Here is a 15,111-nt window from a genome sequence, read left to right as displayed (position 1 = left end):
GTCATTTTTATTTATGTAATTCTAAGATAGTGGGATAAATTTTGACCTGCTCTGTGAGAATATGGTTTTATTTTCACAAAGACTAGAGTTTGTATGATTTTAAGGTCTAGCAATATTTACAGTTTGATTTCTAATTTTTTCATATGTATTAGGGAAAACTTGTGCTTCTATCCCTGAAAGAGTAACAGAGCCCAGACTGCATTTTGGTGTAAACAACTAGAAAACTTGACATAATATATGAAATAACTGTTCAGATGTTGGAAAATGGTGCATGACCTTGATTCCAGGGAAGTGAAGGCCAATAAACAAGGTGAACCCTAAAATCACTCAGGCTTTCTGCCTGGAGGCAATTTCCTTGTTGTTCAGTAAAAGAGAGCAGAGAGCTTGGAGATCTTGATAATTAAAGAAGACAGAAATCAAAGTTTAGGAAGGCCAAGGCAGTGAGAATTTGTAGTGTGGTATAAGGGATAGAACTATTCTGAAAATGTCCTAGAAGTTAACATACAGGTTCTCTTAAACATTTGGCTGAACACAGGTCTGCACCTGTGTGCACGAGTAGGACAAAATTCAAAAATTCAAGTGAGAAAGAGTTACTAGGAAGCTGGAATCCCTGAGCATACACAGATCCAGGAATTGTCTTATTTTCCACAAACCAGAGTGGAGATACCTTGTTGAATTCACAAGGGATTAAGTAGAAACCCCAGGGAGTCACACCTTAATAATGAGGCTTAATTATTCCTAGAGTAGAGACTCTTCTAGACTTCTAAAAGTTTAAAAACAATGCTCTGAGTCACAAGCAGTTTAGCTGCCTGCCAGAACAAAGACCAGTACTTCTTCAAGGAAAAACATCCAGCACACTATACCTTATGTACATGATGTCCAGCATCTGGTCTGAATCTTCATTTCCAACCACACCAATGATAATACTAAATGTAAATGTATGAAATATTTTAATAAAAAGCAGAAGTTCTCAGACTGCAGATGAAAGCAAGATCTAAATATGTGCTTACAAGAAAATCCCTTTAAATGCAGTGTGATTTGACTTTTTTTGGTATCATGTCAAGTGAAATTTGATTACCAAACAGATTGAAAATTGGAGAAAGTTTAAACTACTACACTTCAATAATAAACGATTCTTCAGTAATTTTGGACTAGTAATTTTTCTTCCAATAATTTATGTAATCTTTTAAGTACACTAGAGCAAGTCACAGGCCAATAACAGGATTGGTTTTCTTAGCAATCATTCTGTTTTTATGTATATAAAGTTACTGAGACTTTCATAATTATAAAATTCCATAATTCCTCAGATTTTTGTGCATTAATAAGAAAATAATATATAAGAACTTCTGTGGTTAAACATTGCTCTTTCAGAGAAGAAAAATTTATTTTTATTTTTCTGAGGATAATACAAATGAATATAAATAATAAAATTCAAATGTTTCATTTTTTAACTCTGAAAGAGATAATGTCATCAATTCTCTTTATGAAATATATTATTTTTGAAAAGCCTCCAAACCCAGTATAAAATGACCTGAAATTCACATCTGAACTCTTAAGATAATCAGGTATATTTAAATGCATGTACTTAAGGTTCCTTTTTTGAAGAATTACTCTTTTTTTTTAATTATAGTATAAAAACAAGTCCATATTGATATAGAAGGCTTTCTGGGGGAAACCCTCTTTAAGGCATATGGACTATCCCTGTGTTACAGGTCATACGGAAAGGAGAAGTGAGTTGCTGCTGGATTTGCACAGCCTGCAAAGAGAATGAATACGTGCAAGATGAGTTCACCTGTAAAGCCTGTGACTTAGGGTGGTGGCCCAGTGCAGATCTAACAGGTAAGAAGTGCCCTACTTTAGATCTTGTGCCTGATTGTGGACCTTCTTAATATGCCCATTGTTTAAAATATGAATGAGCAACTCTTGTCCTTTTTGATGTTTAAATAACATGTGCACTTTTTAATGCTTATGTCAAAGAGCACATAGAAACCTTTATAAGTTTTCAATCATCCATATTGAAAAGCAAGCTCATTTTTAAAATCTAAATAAAAGTGTATTAAATGGGTATTCTGGTATGCCAATTGTTTTCTGTTTTTCTTTTTAAAAATTTTATTTGAAGATATTTCTAGTTACCTGCATTTATGTTTGCAAACATTTCTCGAACATGTGTGAGGCAGTACTTTTTTTGCTTTAAATGTATCTTGCTTTATTACTTTATTTTGCTTAAAACTTATCAGGGAAGAAACATGTAAAAATAATATAAAATTGTTATTAATATAGAAGAGATATTTATAGTGCATAAAGTTCGTTAGGAAGATAAGGAGATGAAAGAAATTCCAGAGAAAAACTAGAAGACGAGAAAATGAAAGCCTATAACACATTTGGGGGAAACCACAAAATAAGTGTGTGGGGTTGGTTAGTAGACATAAGGACCTAGCAAAGGGCAGAAATGAGACTGGTGGTGGATGATACAAGATTCTTCCTGACCTTTTCCTAAGAATTTGGACTGTGGTTTTAAGCGCAGGAGAACCACTGAAAAATTTAAATAGGCAAATAGCACCTTGGTATTTGTGTCTCAGAAAGATGCTTCTACTAGCTCAGACTAGCAGTCTGAGGAGTATAGTGAGATTGGATGAAAAACAGAAGCTAGAAACTGTTGCATTGGTTCAAATGAGTAATTTCCAAGGGCATGCATGAGGGCAGCAGCAGCAGGAATAGAGGAATATATGAATGCGAGAGATGGTTTATTAGTAAAATCAATGGGTATCATATGGATAGATTATATGAGTTTGTAAATTTCATAAGAGCAATGTTCAAATATGTGAATTTTGTTTTCCACACACATGAGAGATGTTTCACAAATACTTTTCACAAATTTTAAGAGTAATAGAGCCATGGAAACTGTCATCTGAATACATTTTGTCATGTGAGTAATCTCATTCCTCCTTTCAGAAAGGGGAAGTTGAGGCCCAAAGAGGTGTACTTGTGTGCCCAAGGTCATGCAAATAGTTAGAAGCAGAGCCCAGTTCATTGCCTCCCTGGGTATTATTGAAAATCATTACAAAGGGTAACATTTCTTATTGTTTTTTACTTTTTCATCTGTTCCCAAATAAGAATAGCAACTAAGAAATTGTATGACTTATTCAGAACACATCAAAAATGACTGGGTAAGTAGAACCAGGTCACATAATGAAAATTTGACTTATTCAGTGAGAGTACCTTGTAAAATGGTAATCTTTGTTTCTTTGTTGGAAAAAGTTAATCTAAAATGAGGGTCAGAAAGCTTTTAGAAATTATTCAGTACAAAGGCCTTTTTTTTTTTTTTAAAGAAAAGGAAGTTAGATTAGAATATATTTGAAGATAAAAGCTGTATCTCAATCATATTTTTATTCTGTCATGGAAAACTGATTTTCAACTTTAATATGCCTAAAAGTTACCCAGATATTACCCATTTGCAGAGAATCCTGTTCACCAGTTCTGAGAAGGGACCCTGCAAATTCTGAGGCACCTGGTTCTGTCTCATCCTATGAGAAACATTATTCTCTGGCTCATAGTCTAGTGCCTTGAACACAATAGCTGTCTAATAAAAGTTCTATTGAGAGAAGTAGAAAGAAGAAGGGACTTTCCTAAGTTCATCCAGGTCAATGGATTTGGTTAATAGAGAAGCCACTGTGAGAACTCAGGATTTTTATCCCTAGGTCTAACTTATATCCTTGTTGCATGCAATAGACTGGCTTGGAAAAGCTTTTTCAGCCACTTTTGGACAACAAGACCTCTCTCCCACTCATGCTGTGTCTCTGTTCACATCTTTATCCTCTTTCATAGTGTGTGCTTCCAGCTGGGCCTTTTTATATCAAATAGAGGGTTGACTTACTAGTCAGTCCTCTCTGTTATTTGACTGAGACTACAGCTGCCTGGGAAGAGGCTCAAAGACAAAGAAAGCTAGCCTTTCTCAGGTTGATTTTAGAAATCAGAAGTCCTGGCTTTGAGGTGTAAGAATTTTTCTTTTGTCTACATTTTTTTGGGGCTTCCCCAAATTTTTCCTAAGGCTCCTTTTTTTTACTTTGATTGGAGCTTATCTCATACCTGGTAAAGAACTTCTGTCCTATTTTAAGACAGTAAACTAAAAACAAAAAAAGGTTTTTTTTTAAAGATCCAATATGTTACAATAATGAACTCAAAGTCATATATTTTATTCCCTAGAGATCTCCCATTGTAGGTATATTTTTTGCCCACTAACAAATGAGGATCACCATTGATTGATTTAAGGCTCTTTCAGTTAATAAAGCATAAAAAAAAAACCTTCCTTCACTATACTTAGATATTTAATGTGATTATTTTCTAAAATATTCAGTCTATCATCCATCTCATGCATAAAAGTCACCTTAGCATCAAATGAGTTGAACCAAGCAACAACTCAGACAGCCTTTTTTTTTTTTTTAAATCATTTCTGATTTTTTATTCAGACAACCCTTTTCTAATAGCAAAATAGGCAAGTGGCTACTTTTGGAGCATATATTTAATTATTGTGCCAATTTATGTTTAGGGTCTTTCAGAGTACAAATCTCTGATTTAGCTTATACTTAGTTTTAATGACACCTATCATTTCTGGATTCCTTTCAGTCTTACACATGAATGGACAGTGTGGTCTCATTTGCCACTCATTCGGTGCCATGTCAGGCTCAGAGCAAGTGTGCACTACATGGCAATGTGGTTTTGGTGGTTGCCATGGTAGCAGTAGTTGTGAAAAGAGAAAACCCACAAGCAGAGAATACCAAAAACCAGTAGAAATACTCGGAGGAGTAATGCATAGCCTTTAAGTAGGTGTTTTGTTTTCACAAGGTGGATTTCTCTTTTTTTTTGGACTGAATTTTAGTTAAAATGAGAAATCGTTCTTCTTTAGGAAATGGTGTTTTTTTACTGAATGTAAAGGTTGTTAATAGGCATAAAATTATTTTATGAGATAGTTACTTTCCACACATGCTCCAAAAGCTCTAATATTAATGAATAAATACCTGTTTATAAATGTGTTATTGTTTTCATTAGAATATATTGTTTGTTGGCTATAAAGAAAAAAATGATACATTACTTAGAGGATGCACTTTCTGAAGCTGTTAATAAGTTTCTCACATTTTCTTCTTAGGAAAATGTACATTTTAATTCAGCATTTAAATTTCACACTTTATTTCTTATGATGCATAAACAGGGATTTCTTCTGTCATGGTATAAAATTTGACAGTAGTTTAACAATTCATGAACCAATTATATGTAATCCGATGCTACTTATTTCTTTTTAAAAATCGAATAGGGTAAGAAGGTTCCTCAGAAAACCAAACTACATTAAATTTTATCATTAAAATATTAAGTAATAGAAATTAATTTTTACTATTTTTCTCTATCCCAACAGTTGCTATGACTTCTTACACTATCTACTTACTTACTTAAATTTCATATTATACACTACCACCTACTTTGTACCAAGCATTTTTTGGAGAAACTGGAAACATACACGTGAATGAAATAAAGTTTATATCCTGGGAAGGAGCTACCTATGAAACTAGACAATTTAAGTCCTACAACAGGAGTGTGTACAAAATGTCATATGAACAACTGAGAAAAAAACAATTATTTCTCCCTGCAAAGAAGAGAGGAGCCTTCATAGAGAAGGTGACATTTAAGTTGAGCACTGACCATGAAACAGAATTTCTCCTTGTACGTAATTGATATTAATGTAATAACACTAAAGAAAGCATTTTGATGATGCTTTATTAATTATGAAGTATTATTGTAACTGCTATTAAATGTCCGAAGACCTGTGGACTTTATTTCTTTGATTCATATTAAATATGTCTTAACCTAATTGGGAAGAAATCCAGTATTAAAATTAGCTTCCTCCAATGCATTTGGATCTTACAAGTGAACCAATATATGTTTAAAAATTAGGACTAATTTCCTATTCCTCAGATCAGAGTTATTACCACTTGTCTTGGATTTTGCTCAGGAATTTGTAGTCTGATAGCTCTGGATTCTTGGGAAATGAACTTGTCTGATAGGTCTGGATTCTCTGGGAAAACTATAACCACAGATACTGCCAGGTCCCTAAGTTTTAGAGGCTTTATATATAGTATGTAAAACTCACATAAAGGCTTTTAGTTTTGGGTGCTGGGGGTCAGGTAGGGCCAGGACAGTCTTCACCACTGGTTGAAGGTAACTCCTTCCAGTTGAACTACTCTTTAAACCTCAAAACAGAACAAAAAAGTACATTACATATTATATTACATATATGGACAATATGGATATTACAGCTAATTCTCTCAAGGAATCAAAGCTAATGCATCTAAAATTTAGAATGTCTTAAAAAAAAAAGAAGGAAAGGAAATAAGAAAAAGAAGGAGAAAACAAAGCTTGTTTAAAATATAAGTGATCAGTCCCTATCTTCGATTTATTGTTTTGAGTATTCCTGGATTATCATTGAAAACCCTGGCTTCCCTGTAGGGAAAGAATCTAGGATCTTCACAAGAAATAAAGCAATCACAGTAGAGTTGTAAGTATATTGTTTTGAGGTGTTGTTGACATAATGCTACTGTTGCAGCACAGGATACTTATATCTCCTTCTAACTCAAGCATATTTTTCTTCCTTTGCATATAGTACACTGTGTAGAATAGGCTTGATTTATAGCTAGGCTTGGACAACTCTGATTATCTGTTGAGATGCCTGAGTACCTACCTGTCTTTAACTCTTGGCTACATTAAGGAGACTGATATTCATAATATGCAGTTGAGAGTTTGAAATTCCACTGGTGACAACCAAAACCAGTTTGTTTACTGATGGATTTCAACTGGCGATTAGAGATAGGCTGACTTGGCCATATAGCATGAAGGTCATAAAAAGAGTTCACTGGGAACTTTCATCTTAAGCTCTCAATTCAAAGATGAAGTGTGCCCTTTGAGAGTAAGGATCTTAGGGCACTTGCACTGGGATATCCCTTTGGCCCTTGGTGATTACCTGCACTTCCTCTTACTATATTAAATGTTTTGCCTTTAAGTAAAAAACATTACATGAGTATGTTCTATGAATCTTCTGAGTCCTTTTAAATATCTGAAGTTGTGGAATCTTTACATATACAAAAAGTATCATTATTGGAAGTTAGTACGATATATCTAACAATAGCTTGATATAGTTGAATTATTGAGTTGATTGCCTAGTAAAACAGATTTAGGCAAATATTTATTCCTAGTAAGGTGAACACTAAAGACAAACTCAAATTTATGTAGTTTTAAATCAGTAAAGAAGAATGAATAAGAAAGCATACAAAGGGAAGTATGATATATGTAAGAATCTTCTTCAGATGATCTTGCACAGACCATTGTTTAATCATCAGCTTGTTATAAACTTCAGTTAACAGTCAAATTCCACGAGGGCTTCAGCTTCTGGAAGATCTCAGCAGAACCTCACTTTAAAATCACTAAGGGGAGTAACCTGCAACAATATTAAGGTTTCTTTTAATTTGTCCAGAGGGTTGGGAATGAAGACAGGCTTGTGTAATTTAAATTCATGAATAAATGTTCTTCTGAAAATGTTCCCATATCACTAGATTGACCAATTGGAATGTGCTAAGATCACAAAATCTAATCATATTTTAGCCTTTGTAAGTATAGTGGCTTTTCAACAGAATGCTTCAACCCATCTGCAAAATAAACACACTGTTTAGACTAACACATATTCATAAACCATAGAGGGAGAAAACGGTATACAGCCACTCTGGAGTAACTCAAAGGTTCTTTTGCAATTGTTTCAGTTAATGCCTCCACCTTTACAATTTGTCCTAATTGATTTAATTACAAATGAAGCATGAACTGGCCACATCTGCTGTCCTGGAAATGTTTCCCCAATAGTGTTTAATTTTGTGGCCAGTTTGTCCCTACTTGAAATGAATTTTTTCATTTGTTCCATCAGGATTTTATCCAATCCCTGGTAGATTTTTTTTTTTTTTTTGGCACTGTCAGATGGCCATTATGGTTTTGTCAGATATTATCTTCATGAATCTTAGAACACAATCATGAAATATTTGGAATTTCTTTTAAGAACTTCTTTTCTGGTCACATTTTATGTATCTATAATTGAATACTGGAACTTCTTCATGGATTTGTTACTATCATAAATTATTTGTTTTATATGAGATGCTTTATCAGGGTTTTTAGTCAGAGCACTCTGCTTAGCATGATAATCTCTAAAATATTTCCATTGTATTTCTAAGTATTTTATAGTATCTATAACTTTTACAGTACCCTTTTTTTACTGTGAACCTACCACAATGAGCAGTGGCTCTTTGATATGGTCTATGTTGTTGAATTAATACATCTAGATTATGGTGTATCATTTTCATTTTTACACACAAAAAATGATTTACGATAATCTAGGTACATGTGATAATCTATATGTTTATCTGCTCCGTTCCAATCCATCTTCCTATTTCTGTGAAGTCTTTTGTCCATAGGGATTCTGGGGCTAACAGTATTCCTTAATTTTTTAAAATTATACATAGTATAGATATTTTCATGACTAGAACAGCTATAATTTGATCATCTGTAGGGAACCATAGTACATTTTGTCTAGAAGTTAATCCTACCTATTAAAATTGTGGGTCTTGTGTCACAGAGAATAATGTATCCTTCTAATAATAATCTCAAAGTACAAGTTTTGGGTTGGGGCATAAGATTGTTAACGATTTTCATCATTTCTTCGGTTTTATTAAGCCAATTATCTGATGTTCTATTAATAATGAGATTATTGGTAGACATTAAGACACTTATATCAACAAAAAAGAGGTATTGCCTCCCTTGGGATTTCAGGGGAAGAACAAGGAGTTCTTGGGTAACAACAGCCTTTGCTGTGGAGTTAAGTCACTGGACAGATTTCAAGTAGTAGTCTGGAATTTTAGCTAATGTGGGACATTGGTTCTTTAAATGACACTTCTGTTTAGTATCTATAGGTTTCCTTTTGTACAGGTTCCCAGGTCATAGAGAATAGAGGCCCCTTTAGTTGTTTAACCTAAAGATCCACAATAATACTGATTTCTAGCATATTTACTTTTTAAGTCTCTCCAGAAACATCTAGTCACATATTGGATATTTTCTAAGTCAGTAATTTTACATTTTAACATTTTCTTCTCTTTGGTTCCCCTAATTCAAGTCTGAGCCCACTTACAGAAAGAGAAGGTATAGTTTTTCTTGTCAGGTGTTGAGTCTACCTCAGAATTATTTGAAGATGTCATAAAGTCTATGTTTTATCTTTATTTAGTTTATAATTTTGCATCTTTGTTTAAAGAAAAGCTTTCAAAATTGTCTTATGTAATGCATTTTGTGTTTTTTACACTTTACACCACTAGGTTATTTAAATCTTCTCTTTTCTAATCTGCTGCTTTTATTCCATGAAGCTAACAATTAAATTAATTGGTGCATATCTGTAGTATAGGACTATAAGTGTCTAATAAAAATCCTGAATTCTACAGAAAATATTTTGCTTTTATCTCTGACGTTTAGGAAAATTATTAATTATAGCTCTTAATTTGGCTCTAGACCAGGGTTTTAATTCAACTTCCACAGATCTAACTTGTGTTCTAAAAATATAAAATGTGGCATTCTTTTCTAATGAAAACTCTAAGGACAGACTAGCTCATTTACAAAACCAGGTAAAGTTGCATAGAAAAAAAGAATGAAAAGAAGGCTAGCTTTCAGAATATAAAGGCCTTGACAAAGACTATATTGGAATTTGAATTTTATTTAGCAAGCCCAATATGCCAATTAAAAAAAGCTTCGTATTGACTATTCAATATTTCATCTCATTTATCTCTTAAATATTTTAAGTCATTGAATATGTTCTATCAAAAGCCCCCTGTAATAGTTCCTGTTATTCTAAATTATGTGTCTAGCTAATCACTTTTCTAAACTTTTTCAAGGAAATGAGAAGATTTAGGATTAAAATGTGACTTTTTAGGGGAAGCAGAAGTTCTCCCAGGAAGATTGAGACTTTGAATAGATAAACCTCTGACACAAGAGAAAGGGGCCACTGTGATCAGTCAAGACTGTGTGCTTGTGAGTGGCTGGAGCTCATTTATTGCCTTGAGTCTGTTCCTACTTGGGTGATTATCAGAAGAAAGGGTTGACACTGACTGACTGGCTTATAGAAATCATGTTCGTTGAAGGGAGCTCTTGTTGATTGAACAGGAGTAAAAGGTTCTGATGGTTTCTGTTCCCATGGCTGTAGAACAATGAGTCTTTTTATTAAAGTTAGGGATATATTTTTATTCTCACAATTTGGGAAAGACTGGCCCCAGACCAAACACAAGTATCTCCGATGGGGTTGTCTCCAGGACTGGACAAATTTCTCTCTCTCCATAAAATACAAAACAGTCTTTATTCTCTGAGGGAAAAGATGAGCCAACTATTTAGGAACATCTCTCCTTTTAAGAGATGGGTGACAGGGGCATTCATCCTTCCTTGGTATATCTAGTAGAAGCTGATAACACAAGTGCCCCCAGATGCCACAGATGGATCATACATAACTCAAGGGGTGAGACAAAGCAAGTAACATGTAATAAATAGGGAAAATGCAGATTCTTCTAAAGAATTCATATAAAATATATGTATAAAACACTCTGTTGGCCAAAATAGTACTTGTCTATGAGTTAGACTTACCTCTGGACAATAGCTATGTGGAAATAAAAATTTTGTTAGTGTATTTCTTACTAACTTATTCTGTCACATCATCACTAATTTAACCTTCCCAGGAAACAGTTTAGTTTCCTTTTTCTCTTTTTTTGAAAGTGTAGAACGAAGTTCCACCCACAGAGTGGCACCCATTTATAAAGCTGGTGTTGGGAGAAAAGATTATTTTTGTAGGCTCAAGTGTGTCACATTAGTCTTGTGATGAGATCTGGTTTGGGAATACAATTGTCTTGACAAGATAATGGTATACATTTATTAGCGTAATAATGAGGCATTTCAAAAAATAATTAAAATAACACAAAATGCGGAAGATGTACACCTAGCTATGCCTCTGGTAACTAGTAAGCAGTGTTATTACTGATCAGCAGAAATCTTGGATTTTAAAACTTTTTTTCTTGGGGCTCCAGGGTGACCCAGTTGATTAAGCATCTGAATCTTGATCTCAGCTCAGGTCTTGATCTCAGGGTTGTGAGTTCAAGGCCCCCATTTGGCTCCATGATGGGTATGAAGCCTACTTGAAAAGAAAAAGTTAAAAAAAAAATTAAAACTGTTTTTCTCATTACAGGCTGTGAACCTATTCCTGTGCGCTATCTTGAGTGGAGCAACATAGAATCCATTATAGCCATTGCCTTTTCCTGCCTGGGCATACTTGTTACCTTGTTTGTTACTCTCATCTTTGTGCTGTACCGGGACACACCAGTGGTCAAATCCTCCAGTCGGGAGCTCTGCTACATTATTCTAGCTGGCATCTTCCTCGGTTATGTGTGCCCTTTTACCCTCATTGCCAAGCCTACCACCACATCCTGCTACCTCCAGCGCCTTCTGGTTGGCCTCTCCTCTGCCATGTGCTATTCTGCTTTAGTGACCAAAACCAACCGAATTGCACGTATCCTAGCTGGCAGCAAGAAGAAAATCTGTACCCGGAAGCCCAGGTTCATGAGTGCCTGGGCCCAGGTGATCATCGCCTCAATCCTGATTAGTGTGCAGCTAACGCTGGTGGTAACCTTGATCATCATGGAGCCCCCCATGCCCATCCTGTCCTACCCAAGTATCAAGGAAGTCTACCTTATCTGCAATACCAGCAACCTGGGTGTGGTGGCCCCTCTGGGCTACAATGGACTCCTCATCATGAGCTGTACCTATTATGCCTTCAAGACCCGCAATGTGCCCGCCAACTTCAATGAGGCCAAATATATTGCCTTCACCATGTACACCACCTGCATCATCTGGCTGGCTTTTGTGCCCATTTACTTTGGGAGCAACTACAAGATCATTACCACCTGCTTTGCAGTGAGCCTCAGTGTAACAGTGGCCCTGGGGTGCATGTTCACTCCCAAGATGTACATCATTATTGCCAAGCCTGAGAGGAATGTCCGCAGTGCCTTCACCACCTCTGACGTAGTCCGCATGCATGTTGGCGATGGCAAGCTGCCCTGCCGCTCCAACACTTTCCTCAACATTTTCCGAAGAAAGAAGCCAGGGGCAGGGAATGCCAAGTGAGTTATCTGACCCAGCTTTACCTCCCCCTCTCTCTTTTCTCTTTACTTCTATTTGACTAACTATGTTCTTCCATTTCCCCAACAGTTTTCACTTCCTTTCTTACTCTTTTCTCCTTTTTTCCAAATTTCACATTCTCTGGCAGTAGGAATACTAAAGGTCTTCTTTGTTCTCATTCCCTTGCAAAAGCAAGGAGCATAAAGGTTGTTGTTGGGGTTGTTGTAGAAGTGACAACCAGCTGAGCATATTCTTATTCTTACCTAGAATCTTTAGCTTCTTTTCTAATACATTTTTCCTTTCTCATGGGTCCCCTCCTTTATGGAATATCAACACTTCTCTGAGGTCTGGGCTTGAGATGCAAACTCTAATTCTAATCTCTAGTTTAGACTATGATTGAATAAAGTTTCTGAGTTATTTTTATCATTCACTAATCATTGGGATGGAGAGAAGGAAATTCAGCACCTGGGGAAATCCGACTATTTCATAATTTGAGTGCAACTAGCAACGAGTCTGCCCTGGAATAAGTTCCCTTGAGCAGCATCCTTCCATGCCCCTCTTACTTACTGAGCATCAATGGGTGTCGTGATAAAGACGTTCCATAATGCTACACAAGAGTTGTGCTGCCTCTACTGCAAGGGCACAAGCAGAATGGTTTGTTTCTGAGCTATAAAGCACCAGAAGAAATAAGAAACTAGAGAAGGTTGAAGAGCTCCAAACTGACACAGATACTTGAAATTCTAAAGATAGTTTAACCATCCAAAAAGTCCTCAATTTCCCCCATTAACACTGTTAATTTTTTTCTGAAACAACCGTTTAAAAGTGAAGACTTTTAATACAAATAATAATAACATATATGATTATTGTATATTTTTTCACCTACCTGAACAAGCCAGGAAGACAAGGGGCATAGGTCTTATTTTTCCTTCATTTTATAAGTGAGGAAACTCAGTCACTGTGAAGTTCTATGACTTGTGAATGTAATTCTATTTAGTTAGATATTATTTGCCTAGGTCTTAATTGGCATGAAATTTCTCATCTTACCTTATGTCAAAAAATGTACATGCCTTAAACCTCTGTGTTTTGTATCTTTACTTGCCATATCATTGGTTTGAGGATCTGATGAAGGAGTCTGTGGGAAAAAATATATATATATTTTATTTTTAAGATTTTTTTTTATTTGTTTACTTGACAGAGAGGGAGATCACAAGTAGACAGAGAGGCAGGCAGAGAGAGAGGGGGAAGCAAGCTCCCCGCTGAGCAGAGAACCCAATGCGGGGCTCGATCCCAGAACCCTGAGATCATGACCTGAGCTGAAGGCAGAGACTTAACCCACTGAGCTACCCAGGCACCCCCAAAATGTGTTTTTTAATCTATGAAATTATTATTATTTCAGGTAATAAATAGTAATTTTTCAGTGTTAAGGATTAAGATCATAATGCATGTTTACTCATTGGTAGATCCATTTTAAGTCCTAAATAAAACACTGATAATAAAAGTTACATAGTCATTTTTTCCCTTGCCAGGCTTTTCATGCTAGCCAGCATGCCATCAGGAGCAGCCCCCTGGCAGGGACTCAACAGTAAGCATGAAGGCAAATGAACAGTGCCATGAAATGAGAAAAAAATAATAGACCATAGCCACAGAGTCCAGATGTAAAATGGCATCATAACAATTTCCATTAAGAGGGAAGGAGTGGGAAGAAACACAATGAGAAAGAGAACACTCTAAGCTGGACTGTTTGTAGATACTAAGAGATTTCCTTTGTCCCATGTCATATGGCTTCATGAGGGATCCATTCTACCACCTACCATTAAAATTTCTGATTTTTCTGCCTTTATTATGGTTCTTCAGAAACTTTTATGTGATTTTTTGGATCATTGTTATTTCTGAAAGCTATTCCAACCATTTGATGAAAGAAGATACCTATGTGATCATGGTATCTTTCTTGGTACCCAGGGATATGCATCTACGGAAGCTCTCCCAATGATTTTATGCACACTTGTGCATAGAACTCCATGAGCACCTGTCCTAGAGCAGTGACTGATGAATAGTATACCGTGCTTGCTGCCGGGATAAGCTGATGTGACTTTAACCGTTCTTATTAGCAACTCGCTTGCAGCCAGACATTGTTGTACATTCTGATCATCTTCTTGTAAATGGAATTTCTTTCCTTATAAGCCCGAGACTATACCTTTCACTATTATGAAGTTAGAAATCCATTTTATTTGGGATCCTGCTTTTAAGAGAGAAATCAGTTTGTTCTAAATTAGATTGATTGTCTAGGAGGTGCTATTTAACCAATAGCTTGCTTATCTGTTAGCTATAATTTATCAACACTCTCAGAGTAATATGGTATACTTCTAATTAATAGTATGCAGGTTTCTTAGTATGATCTGTAGCCTCTGCAGGATGTAGCACACAGCTGAGCCGACCCACAGAGTATTTGAGGCTACAGCTCTATGGAACACAGCCACTTATTTATTTATTTTTCTGATTCATTCTTCTGTGGCTTCTCTTTTAACTCTCTATGAGACTATAATTTTAAAATAATAATAATCTCAGTGCCTTACCTTTTTTCTTGCTATCTTATGTGCTTCTGGTTTGTCTCCAAATTTACAAAAACCACAACAATCTAATATTTTTCTACAGCAACTAAAATCTAGCAGAGTTTTGCCAACTGTAGCAAAGGGTCTGAAAACTCTTGAGAGCATATCACCCGATGAGTTTATTACCATTCTGGATGTGTAATTCCTAGGTTTATGGTGCACTGAGGGTGTTCGGCAGTCTGCATATGTAGCTATAAACACAGAACAGCTGCTGTAATGAAGAGCTTCCAACTGATCTGTTTGAATATTATTGTGAAGAGTTGCAAGTCCGACTACATCC

The 15,111-nt window shown here is 35.6% G+C and overlaps 1 protein-coding gene across 2 annotated transcripts in view; it reads left to right on the top strand.

Moving 5' to 3' along the window:
* Nucleotides 1–15,111, top strand: part of GRM1 (glutamate metabotropic receptor 1) — a 409,697-nt gene that overhangs the window by 357,339 nt on the left and 37,247 nt on the right. For both annotated transcript variants that reach the window (XM_004752768.3, XM_004752770.2), the window contains exons 7-8: nt 1,713–1,839; nt 11,294–12,224. In XM_004752768.3, coding sequence (XP_004752825.1) covers nt 1,713–1,839; nt 11,294–12,224 — 1,058 coding nt within the window. The remainder of the gene's footprint in view (nt 1–1,712; nt 1,840–11,293; nt 12,225–15,111) is intronic.

The sequence above is a fragment of the Mustela putorius genome, unplaced genomic scaffold, assembly GCF_011764305.1.
Source record: "Mustela putorius furo isolate JIRA1106 unplaced genomic scaffold, ASM1176430v1.1 tig00003863_pilon_pilon_pilon, whole genome shotgun sequence".
In the NCBI taxonomy this organism is placed as follows: domain Eukaryota; kingdom Metazoa; phylum Chordata; class Mammalia; order Carnivora; family Mustelidae; genus Mustela; species Mustela putorius.
This window is presented reverse-complemented; position numbering and strand designations above follow the sequence as displayed.